The following is a 17,729-nucleotide window of genomic DNA, read 5'->3' on the forward strand; positions in this document are numbered from 1 at the left end:
CGCAATCCATCTTCTGAGTCTTCCGGATGAGCGAGGATACGACAACTCCGCTGCCTGTACAGTCCATGTCCCATTTTCCGAATAATTCCAAGTAGACCCTAATATAATAAACTCAATTTTGTCTCGAAATCCCACTGTCAGAGCACATATACAGCTGCTGCGTCCCCAGAACAGGATCATCATGAGCCAGACACTCAAAGCAGCTGTTCTGATCGTCTCGACAACAGCATCCAAGGACCCCACAACTGATGCCGCTGGAGATGCTCTGCGTTCAGTCTTTGAAAAAGATGGAGCTGATCGGTGGCAGGTCGTCGAGACCAAGATTGTCCCAGACTCCGTGGCCCTGATTCAAAGACAGCTCATGTTGTGGGCCGACTCCGCGGATCCGGTCAATTTGATTGTGACCACTGGCGGCACGGGATTCGCAGTCTCGGACCAAACCCCAGAGGTATTCCCCTGAAGAAAATCCTTGGTATTCTCTCAGTCGCATTCTCTGATGAAGGTGGACGAACAGGCTGTATCTGCGCTTCTCCACAAACAAGCACCTGGTCTTGTCCATGGCATGCTTGCTGCTTCTCTGAGTGTCACACCTTGTATGTCTTTCCATGACTGAAACATACTCCATCAGCTGACATTTTCAAGTTGCCATGATGTCGAGACCTGTCGCTGGGGTCAGAAATGGGTCTCTGCTCATCACTCTCCCCGGGTCGCCAAAGGGTGCCAAGGAGAATCTCCAAGCCGTCATCAAACTGTTGCCTCACGCCTGTATCCAGGCCGCCGGCGCGGACTCTCGGTCTATTCATTCTGGGGGCGTCGAGAAACTGGAGAAGGATGCTGGAGTTGGCTCGGCTTCCGGCGACTCTCACTCGCACGGCCACAGTCACGGCCACAGCCATGGCCATGGCCAAGGGCACAGTCATAGCCACGGACACGATCATGGACACGGTGCCCTCGTCAGGCACACTAGCCCCAGCGATAACCCTTTGTCAAATGATCCCCTGCTCGGCCCGACCCGAAGGCACAGGGAGTCGCCTTATGCTATGCTGCCAGTCGAGGACGCGCTGGCGCTTATCCAGGAGCACACTCCTGCTCCCGTTGTCATCTCTTCAAAAGCCGACACAGCTCTAATAGGAGCGGTCCTTGCAGAGGATGTTAAAGCCACTGAGGATGTCCCAGCATTCCGTGCCAGCATCGTTGACGGATATGCTGTCGTTGTCCCTCAGGATGGTAACATGAAAGGGGTTTTTCCGGTGACTGCTGTGTCTCACGCTGCCCCCGGTGAAGCTAAGGAACTTAAAGAAGGGCAGATAGCCAGGATCACAACGGGTGCCCCGCTACCGCCTGGCGCAACTTCTGTTATTATGGTTGAAGATACTGTTCTGAAATCCAAGACGGAAGATGACAAGGAAGAGAAAGAAGTTGAAATACTGGCAAATGATGTGAAAGCAGGCCAGAACGTGAGGGAAGTCGGCAGTGATGTCAAAGAAGGCTCGGTTATCCTTCAAAAAGGCGAGCAAGTGTCTGCTGTTGGCGGTGAAATTGGCCTCATGGCAGCCGTCGGTGTCTCCCAAGTGCAGGTATATCGGCGGCCTGTCGTTGGTGTCTTGTCAACTGGAGACGAAATAATCAACCATGATCGTCCTGGAGCGCTGCGCCTAGGAGAGGTGCGAGATACGAACCGGCCTACACTTATATCAGCAGCCAGAGACTGGGGTTACGAAGTCATCGATCTAGGAATCGCCAGCGACAAGCCTGGAACCTTGGAGGAGACGCTTCGGGATGGAATGCGACGGGCTGATCTAATCATCACCACGGGTGGAGTGTCCATGGGAGAGCTTGACCTCCTGAAGCCAACCATCGAGAGGTCGCTGGGCGGAATCATCCACTTCGGTCGGGTGAACATGAAACCAGGGAAACCAACGACGTTTGCAACAGTTCCTGGCAAGACTGATGGAGGGGAACGCGTGTCGAAGGTAATCTTCTCTCTACCAGGCAATCCTGCGTCTGCCCTGGTCACATTCCATCTCTTTGTCCTCCCATCTCTTCACGCGATGTCCGGAATATCGCCGTCGGGCCTCAGCAAGATTTCGGTGACGCTGGCCCATGACTTCAGTCTTGATCCAGCGCGGCCGGAATACCATCGAGCCATAGTGACTGCTGGGGGAGATGGCACATTGTCAGCCACCAGTACTGGAGGACAACGAAGCTCTCGCGTTGGCAGCCTCAAAGGAGCAAATGCCCTCCTGTGTATGCCAAAGGGGACAGGGCCCATGCAAAGGGGGACAAAGGTTGAAGCTCTCCTCATGAGCAATGTAAGGACTGGTTAATGAAGAAACTACGTTTGTGGGCGTGCTGGACCCAATTCACTTGAACGATAAGGTGTTTGAAGTGAAGTTCAGCTGGCATTGCATGCAAAATGCCACTGCCATTTCTTAATCACGCTGACCTTGATCTTTTCGCCCATGTCTCGCATTACTGTACCCCGCCATCTTCGCTCTGCAACTATTTCTGTTATATGATTTGGCTTGCTTGGTGCCATCAAAGCGGCGCCGTGTGCTGTCACGTCGTTTGTTTACACCCCAAGCCTGACACTCCCCTTTTCTGATCCCAATACAGACCAGCCCTGTGGTATCACAAACCCAATCCACTGGATGTCGACGTGTTCGAGGATCTCAAGATGTGCCATTTCAATTACAAGAAATTCGACTCCTGTGGGGACTATGGCATAGAGGTCCGTCATGTCTGTGACGAAGCTATCTGGCGAGCTGGTCTGCGAGGCGTACTGCAGATCTGCGTGCCCAGGATTCTCGAGAGGTCGCTCGAGTGGTCTGGACGAGATGATCACGAACCACCCAAGCCAGCCCTGTTCCTAGGCTATGATGGATTTTGTGAGATGTGTGTCACAAAGTTCAGGGTATGTTGTCCCAGCAAAGCCATGCCAGGTATCCTCCCTTCATACTTATTTAATCGTGTCGCAGCTGCCATGCTCTATACTGCAGAGAAGCTACTCAGATCATGAACTCGATTACTCCCGACCTGCCAGCTCTTTCGATCCTGACGACCTCGCACCTTATGTTTCCTTTGATGGCGTCACTGCAAAGGTTCCTGAACTCTTGGGCCTCTCCGATCAATTTGACGCTGCGCAGATGAGGCAAGGCCCATGCATGATCTTCCACAAGAGCTTGGAGCAGGGTACTTGGTCACAACTTCGCAACGCCTTGCCATTCACATACCGAGGAGAATTCCAGAGTGATTACACGCTGGACTTTGATGACACCATGAAGAGGTTGAACCTCAATGCAGGGATTACAGAGTATGACAGAGACCAGGTTGTCAATGCCTTGCAACATGGTCCTCACCCTCGTGTGGTTTACAAGTGAGTCCAGCTCATACCATTCCGAAAAGTAGCCATGACTGATAAATGCTCAAACCAATAGCAATCTTTTCAGGCCCCGTGGCATGCCTCTCGGCCATTTCAGCATGAGCATTGTCAACAGTTGTCAACAGACAGTGTCCAAAATTCAGGCTCAGAAGGCCACGGCTGTCAGGACGTCCCTCCAGCAATACGTGGAGTATTCTGATGACTCCACCTTGACCACTCTTACAAATACGCCAGTGTTGTCCGACGTGGAAATACCTGCGCCGAAGACGCCATCACAAGGCTCAGAGCTTTCAGATTCCCTAAAATATGACGGATCTACCTCGAATCCTCGCAGATCCAAGAAGCACCAAGTGTTGCAGACCACCAGGATAAAAAACCAAGCGACAGCCCTCAAACTTGCTCTATCGGCAGCTTCTCCGTCTCGGAGCACCAAGACACTTCCTGACCTGTCAACTAAGGCCAGCGCCTCGATCATCCAGAGACTGGCAACAGGAAGCTCGCCGTGTCAGATGAAGCAGAATGAGATGGCAGTGGCGCCATTTCAGGAATGTTCTGTCCCGGAGGAAGAAGGAGACTCAAAGGTACCAGCTCATGTAGCTGAAAACGAACAGCGAAGCAAGGCTGAGAGGCTGAAGAGACCAAGGCGCATGGCCATGGCGATACCTGAACAAGGATTCGATGAGTTGCGTCTGAGGCCCTTGGCCCAGGGCTCTGAAAGCAGCAACACCATGAAACCTGTTCTCAGAAATCTTGATCAGGGGCCCGAGTCTGAACCAAACTTCGAGCAACTGCAGCATCTGAAGGACCCGACGCAGGAATCTGGCAATGGGACGCCAGCTCCGGTCCCGTATTACAAAGCTGAACGCGTGTTCAAGTGGAAGACCTTGGAGAGGCCAGGATACGAAAGGACACCCAAGGCCTCGCGTCCTGCTACTGGGAGTCAAGAGCGGAAAGCCCAGGGTCGACGACAAGACTGCCAACGACCGCCGGTGATGGATGCCCACCAGGCTCAGGCGACCAAGCAGTCTCCTACACCACAGCGTCCTAGCGCAGTTCAGGGGCAACCCGCCCAGCCTCAGGAGGCTGTGCTCATCCCGGACGATTCTGACGGGGATGTGGAAATGAAGGAGGTTGAGCAGATCGAGGCGCCGATGAAGGAAATTCCGTGTGCGTGTTGCTTCGTCGCCACGCAAATCTGAGATCTCCGGAGCAGTGGTGATTAAGGGAGAAGTTCTGGCCTCTGGCTTTCGAATAGCCGTTATCATCGAACGGCAAGACGACCAAAGCACGGCTTGTGTCTCTTTCTTGTTTGATCGGTCCATCCTTTCAAGAAAACGCCCATACGTTTGCGATGTTAATGACTTGCATTTTCACATGGACTCACGACAGGAGGCTGTTCTTGCGGAAGGAAGAGCAGGTAATTCTTTGGAAAAGCTGGGAGGAAATAGATGAACTGGAGGAACGCTGCCACGTCTAGACATTGTCTGGGTTGGCATTTACAGAAACTGGCTTTTAGATTTTGACTTTGAAGATCGATGTCATAATAGGGGGTTTGCGCGAGTACTGTGAGTATTGACGGAGATGGTTGAGTCGATGGGACCTTGCCGCCCAACTCAGAGAATCCGTAAAGAAAGAACACAGATAGGATACGTATGTGGAACGCCTTGCCTCGGTTCTGATTCAGAGAAGATAGCTTGGCATGGCCTTTTCGATCAATAATACAGGCTTGTTCTAGATAAACCCAATGCCTCCATCCCTTCCATGCTGATTCCGAACGCCGTGGATGTGGTAATGTCGTAGATGATATGGCTGAAATTGTCGTCGTGGTTCGAGGTAATCTCGAGTATTTTGGTACATGGCTCTCTCCCGTAGTGCCCTTCTCTTCTTACACCTCGCCGAAGTCTGTTGCCTTGCTGGAGACAAGCAGGCCGATGATGAGACCGAAGAGGCCCAGAACCGAGCTGAAGATCTCGATGACCAGGATCTTCACGAAGAGCGTAGGGTCCGCAGCGTCAGCCAGAGCAGCACCGCTGCCGTTGATGCCCACCGCAACACCACAGACCAGATTGCAGACGCCCACGGTCAGACCTGACCAGAACAGAGCGAAGCCGGTGTAATATGTCTTGGCATCGTACAGCTCCTCGCCCTGGATGCCGTTCAGCTTGGCCGAGAAGACGATGGACATGATGACGCCGTAGATGGCGACGACCTCGCAGAAGATGATGGAGATCAGGTTCTTGGTTCGGATACGGGGGGCGCGAACACCGCCACCGACGATCGAGGATCCAGTAATGAAGATGCCCCTGGAAGGGAAGATAAGTGAGTGTCTTGGATCAGCTAAAGCTCCTGAGGGATATCCGTACCATGCTGCTCCGACTACCGACAGGCCGATGCACAGCGAGATGCCCAAGCTTGCCCAGGCTGTTGGGGACACGGATTCGAGGAAGGCGCCGACCTAGATGCGCGGTTGGGTCAGATTATCGTGCTTGTTGACTTGTGAGGAGGTGTTGGTGGATTGGATCGACGTACATTGAAGGCTTCGCCGCTGCCAGTGAAGAGCATGTCTAGGACCCGGTTAGCTGGAACTCCACGACGAGCTCGAGGGCTGGGCTCAGCCTGGACGTACAAGCTCCCACAATGGCCAGGGCGCCGGTGGCGCCACCGAGAGAGTAAGTCGTGCTCATCCTGGGTGATGATGGAGAGCTTTGTTGAAGGGCTGGTGGAAGAGGTTGGTTGTCTGTAGAGGGCAGCAGAGGTTACGCGGGCACAGCTCGACCAGCCAAGCTCCGAAGGGTCGTCCGTCATCAACATCGACCCGGTGTACAGAGATACATCCTTCGTCTCGTCACGTGGCTAGCCAATTGGCAGGCAACACCGCTGCGACCCACCTTTAGCCGGCGCCGGCCTTGTCATCCCGGCCCGTAGGCGCCCCCCTGGCCTTCTGCCCGGTTGCCTATTTATACCCAACTTGTCTCATTCATCGACGACGACACCCTCCGAAAGAAACTGACGGCACCGCAAGACAAGATGGCGTCCAGCGGGCAGCAATACTACGAGCTTTACCGCCGTAGCAGGTACATTGCGCTGCACCGCACTCTGCTATACCTACATCGCAGTGGCTAACAGACATGCGCCGCGCGCGCTGAGCAGCATCGGTGCCACTCTCACAGACACCCTCGACGACCTCATCACGGACACCCGCACCCCCAGCTGGCGATGAAGATCCTGGCCAACTTCGATCGTGCAATCGCGGACGTGCTGCAGGGAGAAGGTGAAGGCGCGGCTGACGTTCAAGGTAGGAACGACCTGTTGGCGAAGCGACCGACCCTTGACCTGCCTGGAGACCCTAAAGGGCCAGGGAGATAATGCGCAGTGGCAGTGGGAAAACAAGACTGACATAGAGGCACCTCCCCATTTACAGGGCTCGCTCGACACCTACCGATTTTGCGACGAGGTCTGGACTTTCCTGATCAAGAACGTCCAGTTCAAGATGGAGAACGGCGGACAGGCTGTGGTCGCTGATAAGGTCAAGATCGTCAGCTGCAACGCTAAGCGTCCAGGCGAGGGGCAGTAGGTGGTGTCGTTGCCACAACTCTCTGGTCGCATTAGAAGCTTGACGACGCCTGCAAGTCTCGATTATCATACGGAGTGCTAGGCAATCGTGCCATGATTGCGGAACGAGACCATTGCGCAGGGCTGTTGCGGAACTCGTTCATGGCTCTTTCCATCTTTTCCTTTCGGCGTTGGGTTCACGGTGGCACTCACAAGGCGTTTTGAGACAGGTTCACAAGGGATACAGGACTGCGATGAATTCGGGATCATGCTGTCCCGCAGACGCCTTTCAGATTGAAGAACAGGGTTGCTCGTCCAGGCTTTGGGCGTCCTCCATAATTATCTTGCCGATCCATGTGTGTTGCCAGTATTCCACTTGAGATATGTGACATGGAAATGCTTCCAATCAATGAAGCGACATGCGTCAGTCGTGCAAGTGTGTTCGTAATTGTGCTCATGGGCCATTCACTGAGGCTCTCAGTTTCCCAGGGTCTGCGGAAAAGGGGTCGCGCATTCCAGCACGGGCTTCTTTGTGCAAACCACCAGTCAACTTGATTGATCCCCATCCTGCCAGAGCAACCTGAAATACACGGACGAGATATAGAACAAAAATTCGCCAACTTCACATGAGCCACCCAGACACTGATACTCGTCTATCTCTCTCTGCTTCCATCCCTGCCAACCCGCAAAATGCTTCGTCAGCGCCGCCCAGCCGGGGAAGAGCCAGACCCCTGTTCTGGCACCGGCGACCTAGGTCATGCTGCTGCATCAGAACCTGGCGTCATTGAACAGAGGAAGGAACATTCGCTCGCGTCCCAACCAGGCGAGCAGCATCCTCTGCTCAAGACACACCCTGCACAAGCCTCAGGAGCCGACGGGATGAGCTGGGCCCAGAGGAACCACTGGATCGTATTGGCGGTCGCCAGTGGCGCATGCGCCTCTTTCAACGGCGTCTTCGCGAAGCTGTACGTTGTCCCCAACGTTGGACCTCCTCGAGGCTGTTTGTTTTAGGCTGGACTGGCTGGCTGACTACCGGATAGCACAACGGGCGACGCCACCGTAAGCTTTGCACAGGGCATCGCTGGGTTCTTCCATCTCGACTCCGTCGAGGGCTTTGTCGAGTACATTGTCCGCGCCGTAAGTTGTGCCAACTGAGCTTCATTCTGCGATCCTCTTCACACGCCTGGCTGGTCTATCCTGCTTCAGGTGGACAGTGGGATTATCAACTGTCAAAAGAGCACCAGGCTGACGGTGCATACCAGGTGTTCTTCGGGCTCAACTTGCTCTTCAACGGAGTGATGTGGGCCCTTTTCACAAAGGCGCTGGCTCGGGGCAACTCGACGACGCAAGTATCTATCATGAATACCTCGTCTAACTTCTTTATCACGGCTTTACTCGGCCTTGTCATCTTCTCGGAAGACTTGCCTCCTCTTTGGTGGGTCGGGGCCACGTTCCTGGTCGCTGGCAACGTCATCATCGGGAGCAAGGACGAGGGTGGGAAGACCGAAGGGGACGACAGCAGCCCTTCTGGTCAAGATGGTTCTCACAGGTACGAGGTTGTACCGGAAACTGTCAACGACGTGGGTTCTCATCTGAAGGACCATGAGGACGAGGACATCATCCAGCTGGGAGATCTGGATGATTGAATGGGAGTCTGCACACCATGTTGCAGACTGTAGAGAAGGGGTAGAGAGGTAGAGAGAGTTGCAGAGACTACCTGCAGCTATTCGACCTCCAATATCTTTCAACTTTTCAGTTGAGAATCCTCACATCTTCGTATAAGCTTCGTCGTAACCATTCAATAATCTTAGAATTTTCGTCGTCGAACGCTGAACTCGCTGAGCCCACAAGGTTCAATGCCGGCTTCCTCTACATGAACAATGTGTATCTAAATACCACTACAATGTGCCACAAGTTGATTCATTGCAGGAAAACGGCCGGCCAGGAAGGCTGCTGCATATTCACATGCAGAGACCTCCTTTTGGCGAGGCATCGACTGCTACCCACTGAAACTCGATATATTTCGGGATGCAACTAGAAATATACCGCAACACATGGTCTAGTGCAAAAGGTGATGGTATCACAGAGTGTAAGGTCAGGAGATGCCACAGCAGCATTCCGCTGTCGGTCGCAGGTCCCTAGCCAAGGTGCACACGGTTCCGGACGGGACGAAGAGAACGCCTGTGAGCCTGTGGCGAGACATTCAGACCGTCCAGGCCTCGCTTAGCCGAAGTCCCGGGCAGAGAGACGCCCTCGTCGGTCAGTGCCTTTCTCAGATCAGCAAGGGTAGCCGTCGAGGTCGATGCCGGTGCGTCGATCTCCTCAAAGCTATACAGCTGTTAGCAAATAGTCCCTTCCGCCAGGGTCCTGCCTGTGACGACTTACTAGTAGACACCATAGGGTCCCGGCTTTCCAGCAGCTTTGGCGGCCTCACCGCCTGTGGGAGGGTCAGTCAACTGGTCACAGAGATATGTAGGGGTGTTTGGTACTTACCGTTGAGCTCCTGGCGGCCTATGAGCTTGAATTTGCCCGCGATGCCCTGCACAAAATCTGTCTCTCGGTACTCAGAGTTGGCGACAGGAGCCACGTAACGTCCGGTCTTTGAATTTATCATGAGCAGATAGTCTTTTGTCGTGGTGAACATGCCGTCTCCGAGGTTAAGAGTGGTAGCCATGACCTTTCGGATCAGATCTCCGTCCTCGGTCCTACCACTGTTGACATTGACGACCAGGTCTTGGCTGGTATCAGCATCTGGACTGGGGCAAGGCTGAACAGTTCTGGAAAACTGGAAATCAGAAAATGAAAGACATACCTGAGACTTCATAAATTCCTGGAATTCCTTTGCTGATTGTGCCTGCTTCTAACTTATTCAGCATGGTGACCTGAATACTGTCAGTATATCCTACTCATTCGTAGAAGACAGGGTCTGAAGTAGTTGAATATATGCTTTTTTTTTGGTGGCATATGTAGAGGAGAAAGCAATTTCCAGTCTGTCTAGTGAGTTTCTTTGATGTTCACTTACAGTGGAAGCTTCCAAGTCTGTTGAGCGGATAACCAGACCAGTGGCAGCTGGCAGCTTTGTGATGGCGGGTTCGAAATCGGGCCAAATATAGTAGTGCTGGGCCCACGTCCTCAGGGCAGAAGTCTCCTGCGAACCAAGGCCGTACAGTTTTGTCGTCGCAGTCGAGATCTTGACCCAATCTGGCTGGTTCTTGTAAGCCTCCAAGAGGAGACCACCGATCTCATCGACATTGGCGGATACTGACTGGCCCTCTGCATACCACTTGGCGAAGCCCTCGCTCATGGTAGTGATGAGTTTTGTCTCCTCAGCCGTGATGCCCGCAGTGCTGGACAGTGCAGCGATCGTGCGCTCCGCCAGAGGGATGGCCTCAGCCGTTCCAATCTCAGTAGTCAGACCTTTCTGGTCGTTCCACACGCTCTCAGGAGCCTCGAGCGTCTGGGGGCTCAGAAAGCAGCACAGCTTCCTGAGGATTCCCCTTTGGCGACGGATCAACTTGGTGCCTCCACCCTCGACGCAGACCTTGCAATTTTCGAAGCCTGCCTCTTTCAGCATGCGAGATTTGATGTAGGTTGAGTCAGAGCTGCAAAGGGCAACTTACCGCCTTCCTCGATCGACTTCTCCATAGCAGCCACATCAGAGTCCGTGTATAGCAGCTTAGGCTTGCCGTCCCCGCCGTCACGGAATATCTGGACAGTGTTTTCTCCTTCCTTGGCTTCAAGCATGAGGCCTTTGCCTTCTCCAATCGTCGCTGTGGCCTTGCCAAACCTTGCCAGAACCTGATCAACGGCACCCACAACACGGGCTGCGCGGGCAACATCGACGACGACGCTCAGAAGTGAGACGACGTCCGCAAAGACGCTACCGGCCTTCTCGATGTCGTTGTCATAGCTGAGCTCGTGTATGCTCTGGCACTATGGTGAGCAGGCTGGTAGGAGCGAGGTGAGAAATAATGCTGACTTACATCAAAGGTCTTAAATGCAGTTCGGCATCCATCTCTTATTGTCTTACCAAGGCTGGCCTCAAACACCGATGTCAGGTGGCTCATCCCCATACACGTTACCTTGAGCTCCTCCATGTTCGGAGTGGCGAGGATCTTGAAAGCGCCAATGGCTTGGTTGATAATGTTCTTCATGACACCTAGGGGAAACACCAGATCAGTATTCTGATTACCTGTGCCGTAGTGGGAAGAGGTGGCCCGGATAGCGTTACCGCGACCGAATGCAGATACATTACTCACCCATCCAAAATTGATCTTCAAGAGGAATGTTCGACTCGGGATTTCCAAAAAGCGGATCGTTGGAGGTCTGTCGCTTTGATGAGGTGCTACCACTGCCGCCGCCGCCTACTCCGTCAACATATCTGTAACCTTTGGATTAGCTGACGAAGAATCACAGATCCGCCTGTCTCATGAGCAAGCATTGACAAACATAGGAGAAGGCTTAAATTGGGAAATGGATGATAATGTCCGGAAGTGCTCACTGTATCCCAGCGAACAGGCCTGATGCACAAGCGGCACCAGACGGATTAGCAACACATGGCCCTTGGCTAATCCTCCTGACACACACTTCCAGTGCATCCGAAGCGTTGAGTCCATTGCGGGCTTCGGGAAGATCAAGGCAGAAGGCTGACCATAGGTGAAGGATACACGTCTTGTTGGAAGGGTTCGCGTCGCAGCCACTGGGGATCGTCGCGAAGGCACGAGCAACGATGCAGTCCGCAGACCCCAGACTCTCGAGCATCGAACCGTTCCCCGAGACGGCGAAGTTGCACTGGGGAATGGCGACGTCGGATGTCGGGGGAGTGTTGCCGAAGGAAGACGCAGTCAGGTTGGTCACCTGGGCCGGCGCGAAGTACAGCGGCGTTTTGGTGGGCTGGACGACGAGCTTGCCGGAGTCGTCGGCATAGGTACAGAAGCCTGAGTTGGTGGAAGGCGAGAAAGTCAGAGGATCGCCCGAGGTGCCGGGCCTGTCGAGGGCATCTGAGGACGAGGTGAAGATTGCGAAGGGGGATCCTCCCTCAAGGGCCACCTGAGTCAACAAGATCAGTCATCAGGATTTGAGCTCAGTCTGATTAATGGCACAACCCACGTAGAATGTCTGGTTCTTGTCCAGGTTGCAGGCCCCAACCTTGAAGTTGAGCCATCAGAAGTATCCCAGCAGCCACCGCCGGTGCCAGCGGGCTCGGCGACCCGGATCGAGGTGGTATCGGTAAAAGGCGTCCCGAGTTTGTGAAGACCGTTGGTGATGTAGAATGTTGCTGCGAGATTGCCCGTGCCGCTACTGCCATCTTGACCAGACGAGGTCGCATCACTGCTTGCAAGGACTGGAGTGAATTGCATCGCATTACGCTGAGCGTCTTGGAGACTGGCAGCACAAGGCGTGGAGGTGTCCGCGCCAAAGAGTCTGATCTTTGTGCCTATGGTCTTGGGAATTACGGTCAGTTTTGTGTCACTGAGAAATAAACGCCTTTAGAGAAGATCGCTAACCCATTCGACTGTGTTGTCAGTCTGGCCAAAAACGACTGATGATGAGAGAACAACAGCAAGTTGAACACTCCCGAGGAGCGTCGGTAGTCTGACCATGATGAGAAATTAATAGCCTAGAGAATGTGTACAAATAAAGAGCGAAAAGAAAGATTCAAACGAGAGTGGTCAAAAGAATGAGCGGCCGTTGTTGACCTGGCGATGAAGCTTGAAGCCCATCGTGGCCGTACAGAGCGAAGGACGTTGCCTTTAATCACCAAAAGCCTCATCTAGACCAGCCATTTGCCAACTTATTGACTTGTCAGTCCTGGGCGAATTCACGACGCACAGACTGCAAGTTTCTTGGGTGAACATGACGATGGAAATTTCAACATCATGCGTGTACTTGAAAATAGGGCTTAGCGGTACGGACCCTGGGCTAAAAGCACGGTGCAGAGCCTTGGCTTCTCACCCAGCCTCTCGATGCCGGTGTTTCATGTCTCAGCCCTGTGAGCTACGTAGGCTAGATTTGGTGGTCTTTCTCTCTATCAGAGTTTGAGCTTCTGTCAGGTCAAGAGGAGACTAGCGTCGATAATTCAAGGGCCTCTGGATAGAGTTCGCGGTGCTCCCGTAGTGGTTTGTGCCGAGACAGCTAGATCGCTCCTGGGCGATCCACAGGTGAAAAAATGAGCTGATCGAAGAATTTGAGCGTTGGCAGCATTTTATGTATGCGCCAATGGTTCCTCCGGGGCCAAGCAGTGAACAGATACGGGTGTCGCGCCTTAAGGGTCGTAGGTCAAGTGTAGCCTGGTGAGCGGCTGTGCCCTCCCCAGGCTGGCTACAACTCGGTGATGGGCCCACACCATGATTGACGAAATTTTCTGGAAAGCACATGATTTCGGCTTACAGGCTAGCTATTCTAGACGGTCATGAGAGGTGATGTCACTTCCTTGAGTATTACAAAGATCACATCTCAGAAAAGTCATGATGAGACTGGTGCCTTGAGTCTCTAAAACCAACGATTGAGTAACGTATTGGTTTGGCAAATAGACAAGGGCTGTCAGTGCACGTCTCAGGACCAACACCTTTTACAAATAGGCATTGAATCCTAGTACATTCAATCAATCATCTCCTCGGAGCATTTATTCCGCGGGCGACGGCATGGTTTTGTCAGGTGACAGAAAGCAACATCGGACTAGAGATAGAAGAGGCAACTAATTGCTCTCGGTGTGAAGTAATCATTTACCAAGATAGCTCACTGTCGTGCTCGCATAAATACCAACCCTGTGTAGGTGCGCATTCAAAAGAGGTGAGAAGCGCCCTTTTCAAGGATAGGCCACCGTACAGCCTCTACAGCCGTGATACCCGGCTACCAGAGCTGTCCGTGAACGTTCTCATTCTCTTTACTGCAATGATATTCATGTTTAGGGCCACATCTTGTTGGCTGGTGTCTTGGGTAATAAGCTGCCAAGGCGAGGCTCAGCTGCTGTGGATGTCAAAAGCCCATCCTCTGGTATCCTGATCTCGTGTCGTTCCTGTCTCTTTGTTTGCCATTGGTTCTTCGAAGACTTTTTCGTACGGCGTCTTGCGGCGTATGGGACTTGGCCGTGTTGTTGGTCTGTTGTTGGAGTTCTGTTGACTGAAATTCTGAGGAGTTTTGAATCCTCTGGGATTTCATTGAACCAGAGTTTCAGCGCATGATGTCATTCACGCACAATTCCCAAACCTCCATCACCAGACCCAACATCACGGAGCGATTTTTCGCTTGTGCATACAGCCCGCTCAAGACTTGAAAAGAAGTATAAATATCTCCTCTCATATCAAGCTCGTTCTACTTCTTTCGTGCCCATCATGACAACCAGAAACCTCAATCAAACCTGGAGAGATGTCGTCTTCACCCAATACGCCGCCGACTACCAAGCCGACGTGCCATTCCCTGTCACCTACCTCATCAACGTTCCTGAGTGGAAGCAAGATATTCTCATAAAAATCCCTAAGAAGATCGATCTCAAGACACTTCGCAAATCCGTGCTCGACTTCTGCCGTGCCGCGCGAGGAGCTGATCCAGTTTACGACGGCGAACATATCTCTGTCCAACCACGAAAACCCGCATCTGCACTGCCCAAAGAAACGGACAGCCGCTCAGAGCAAGATGATGTCCCAACATAAGCTGGCACCAGCAGCACTGCTCCTGCTTGCAAAGGCTTGTAGCGCCTGGGACTTTGTCGTCTACCCCGATAGTGGCTGCAACACCAACCCCCCGTCAGGCCACGAAAGCGGAAGCGGAGCAAGAGACTGTACTGCGGTTCCTGCCAATCATCGAAGCTTCGAACTGACCAGTTTCGGGAACTACAGGCTGTACTTTTACAGCTCGCAGGATAATTGCGACAATGACGAGTGGGAGCAGTTCTACGATAATACCCAACAAGATACCTGCATTCCTCCTCAGTTCACCTGGGACTATTACGTTGTTTCAAGTTAGCTAGGGAGAGAATATGTAGCTACTATTTGGTACAAGTCCTGTGCGGTGTATTTCAAGTATCAATGTGACCTATATACTGCCATTACATCGAACTAAAGTGACTCATTGGTGATGTCTCGAGTTGATCTAGCTCGTTGACGATTGCAGGTTCGCCCTCCTCGTATTTTTCAGCGACTCGGTTCTCTTGTGGCCAGCGATTAAAAAGAAGTGAACAAATCCAACGTGAAAGCACAGCAGTTCCTTGGGAGTCTGGTTAGACTGTGGCAAACTCGTAGCAAGAAGCGTGAGGAGACTTGATGAGATGTGTTATTGAGCTCAACAGTGTCAACAATTCCTCTCATGATATTCTTGAATTACAAATAGCCGTCCGAGCGTGACTCGATTATGCGTAGAAGAATGACAACTTCACGTGGAAGGGTGACACCGGAAATCCCCTCACCTTATGCTCCAGCCCATGACGAACGCAGAACACCTCAATAGCAATCAGAATCGCAACATACCAATAAACCTCCCGTGTCATTCTGTCCAAAGCACTACGCTTGGACTTAGACACCCATTGCCGTCTCTCTTCACCTACTTAAACATTCAGACAAGGAAGCGTTTCAAACATACAATGTGACGTTAGCTCATTATTCGTTCAATACCGAATCTTGCAAGAAAGGGAATGGTCCAAGTGTCTAGCATATATTTTAATATCTTATAGTTCTGGCTCTTGTGACAGGTTTTCAAATTTCCTCAAGGAATACTACCCATTTATTGTGCCTCTGTCTCTGTTATAATGAGCAGAGAATGCCTGCGCGGCTTTGAACCTGAAGCAGAAGTTGCGCATGGCCGGCAGGTGGCTTTTGGCTTTTGGAAATGATGTTAGTGGAGCAACCAGCCCCTTTTCTCCTCGTTGCTCCTCTTTTCTTACGACTTACGCTCTACCCACTCTTCTGAGTCCTCAGAAGCGCAATTAGGAGAGCCTCTGTGGTGTACAAGGAGGGACAAGACCTGGCTGCGCTGAATTTTTTTTCTAGCAGATTGGTAGTAAATTCGTGCGCAAGTTGTTTAAGCAATAGTTGATCTTTAGTCTGCTTTTCTCCGTCCGATCTAGCTTCAGTGTTGAACTACCAAGTGGTATGATGTGAATGGCCAAGTCCCTGTCAATTTGTTCAAACTTGACTTGTGTGTTAATACGCCCAGGTTGAGTGAGCGCATTGTCTAGTTTCTCAACATAGTTCGTTGTCATAATGAGTGGTGCACCCTATTGGGATGCCACGCCGTCGATAGTGTTAAGCAGCCCTGATAGCGTCGCTTCTCGCGCGGAATATGTGGTGGTGTTAAAACTTATTAAGCGCAGCAAAATGTGCTTTACAACAAACAACAGATTACGGGGTATTCGGCAGACATGGACGGTTGATTGGTTTATTAGTGTTGCTTGGTGCAGTGTTCCGACTTGGAGTCGTAGGTCTTGGCAGGGCTTCTAGACCTGCAAACAAACCTTATTACCGGGCGTCTCCATTTACGTGCAGAGGGTGGCCCACTTGTGACGGTAGGTGATCACTCTAATAACAAACTCCGTGTCCGTGTCCGTGTCTATGCCATCCTTGAATCAACAACAGTAAAGCTGCAGCCTCCGCTGGCAGGGCATTCAATGCCTTGATCACGACCAGCGACAAAGTCCACCGCACTGTCGCTCTCGTGACTCGTTACTTGTTTGTTGTCTTGTTCGGTAGACTTCGTATGAAGATGTACTGTACACTAGATTGATATCCACTTTGATGACGCCTTTTGGGAACTGGGGTCTGTCGAAACGCGGGGCTGTTGATGCGTGAGGTGATGATCTCGTGCATAAACCCGTAAACAACACGAGGTGAGGCCATCCACTTCTGCCACTCCCGCAGGCGGACAAAGGCAGGACCGGGCTGGGCTGGTGGCTGGCCGGATAAAAGAGTGGGGGAAGGGGCGCCGAGGTGTGAGGATTACGCGGACTCGTCGCAAGTTTTGTCAGTTGCCGATTGCAGTCCAAACAACGGCACAGTGTGGGACGGGGCGTGCCCAGGTGCCTGCTCGGCTGGAGGCCCGCGGCTCACACTGTCCCTGCGATAGCTGGTTCGGCTGGTCTCAACCTGGGAAAGCTTGAATGCTGCTGGACCCGTCGTAACGGGATGTCAGGGCGGCGGCCACTGGCCGGTTGGCGTAGTTTGCCACTAAAAACATGCTGGTGGATTGGTCAATCGGCCCCTATTCTTAGATGGCACAGTCAGGATCTTCCCAGCCCACGGGGCCCCCAACCAGCGCGACAGTGCGACTGCAATTCCCTCAATCCAGGGCAGCTACCAAGTCAGTAGTCGACTACCTACACACCTTGCCCGTTGTCTCGTCTTCTTTCCTCCCTGATCCGTCCTCACCCAACTCTGGCAGGAACTCGACTCGGTCGATCCCCTCGCTATCGATAGACTTCCTCTTTAAGTCGACGCACTCTGCTTCGTTTCACTCGCTACCAGAAATAACATTTAACTTTTGGCTTTCTTTGTTGTGCATTACCTGTCGCCGCCCCCTGTTCTCCCTCCCCTTGATCTGCAGCCCCTCCGATCACCCGTTTCCTCATTTGGGACAGCGATCTTCCCTTCTCCGTTTCGTGACTGCCCCGGCGACGTCAGTCACCCTTTTCCCACGCTTTCATGAATCGTTCCTCATCTCACCTCACTGGATCGTGCGTGTCCTCACGAAGCGTCAACTTGTTTCCGCCGAACCTCATCGACCGCTGCCTCCCATCGAGCGACACTGGATAACCTACAGGACGGACCATCGATTGCATAGCATCTCGGCGAGGAGCGACCACGTC

At 52.6% G+C, this 17,729-nt stretch overlaps 5 protein-coding genes across 5 annotated transcripts; 3 read left to right on the forward strand and 2 right to left on the reverse strand.

The window, feature by feature from the left end:
- Nucleotides 1-181: 181 nt before the first annotated feature.
- Nucleotides 182-4,581, forward strand: INS49_001047 (uncharacterized protein; the record flags this gene model as incomplete). The annotated part of the gene is made up of 7 exons (XM_043161880.1): nt 182-448; nt 515-593; nt 643-1,227; nt 1,285-1,924; nt 2,617-2,895; nt 3,044-3,376; nt 3,450-4,581. The coding sequence occupies 7 exons, from the start codon at nt 182-184 to the stop codon at nt 4,579-4,581; spliced, it is 3,315 nt and encodes a 1,104-aa protein (XP_043030386.1).
- Nucleotides 4,582-5,267: 686 nt separating this feature from the next.
- On the reverse strand, nt 5,268-6,066 carry INS49_001048 (uncharacterized protein; the record flags this gene model as incomplete). The annotated part of the gene is made up of 4 exons (XM_043161881.1): nt 5,268-5,685; nt 5,746-5,837; nt 5,912-5,946; nt 6,009-6,066. The coding sequence occupies 4 exons, from the start codon at nt 6,064-6,066 to the stop codon at nt 5,268-5,270; spliced, it is 603 nt and encodes a 200-aa protein (XP_043030387.1).
- A 343-nt stretch (nt 6,067-6,409) lies between these two features.
- Nucleotides 6,410-8,580, forward strand: INS49_001049 (uncharacterized protein; the record flags this gene model as incomplete). The annotated part of the gene is made up of 7 exons (XM_043161882.1): nt 6,410-6,456; nt 6,647-6,677; nt 6,804-6,952; nt 7,228-7,247; nt 7,758-7,899; nt 7,975-8,071; nt 8,197-8,580. 7 exons carry the CDS (start codon nt 6,410-6,412, stop codon nt 8,578-8,580), a joined length of 870 nt encoding a protein of 289 aa, XP_043030388.1.
- A 492-nt stretch (nt 8,581-9,072) lies between these two features.
- On the reverse strand, nt 9,073-12,537 carry INS49_001050 (uncharacterized protein; the record flags this gene model as incomplete). Its single annotated transcript, XM_043161883.1, has 12 exons — nt 9,073-9,262; nt 9,320-9,371; nt 9,428-9,685; nt 9,747-9,816; nt 9,957-10,492; nt 10,555-10,867; nt 10,918-11,093; nt 11,194-11,315; nt 11,520-11,983; nt 12,044-12,082; nt 12,145-12,378; nt 12,442-12,537. 12 exons carry the CDS (start codon nt 12,535-12,537, stop codon nt 9,073-9,075), a joined length of 2,550 nt encoding a protein of 849 aa, XP_043030389.1.
- Nucleotides 12,538-14,268: 1,731 nt separating this feature from the next.
- INS49_001051 (uncharacterized protein) lies at nt 14,269-14,899 on the forward strand (the record flags this gene model as incomplete). Its single annotated transcript, XM_043161884.1, has 2 exons — nt 14,269-14,508; nt 14,564-14,899. 2 exons carry the CDS (start codon nt 14,269-14,271, stop codon nt 14,897-14,899), a joined length of 576 nt encoding a protein of 191 aa, XP_043030390.1.
- Between the last annotated feature and the right edge of the window lie 2,830 nt (nt 14,900-17,729).

The sequence above is a fragment of the Diaporthe citri genome (genome assembly GCF_014595645.1).
Source record: "Diaporthe citri strain NFHF-8-4 chromosome Unknown scaffold_1, whole genome shotgun sequence".
NCBI lineage: Eukaryota > Fungi > Ascomycota > Sordariomycetes > Diaporthales > Diaporthaceae > Diaporthe > Diaporthe citri.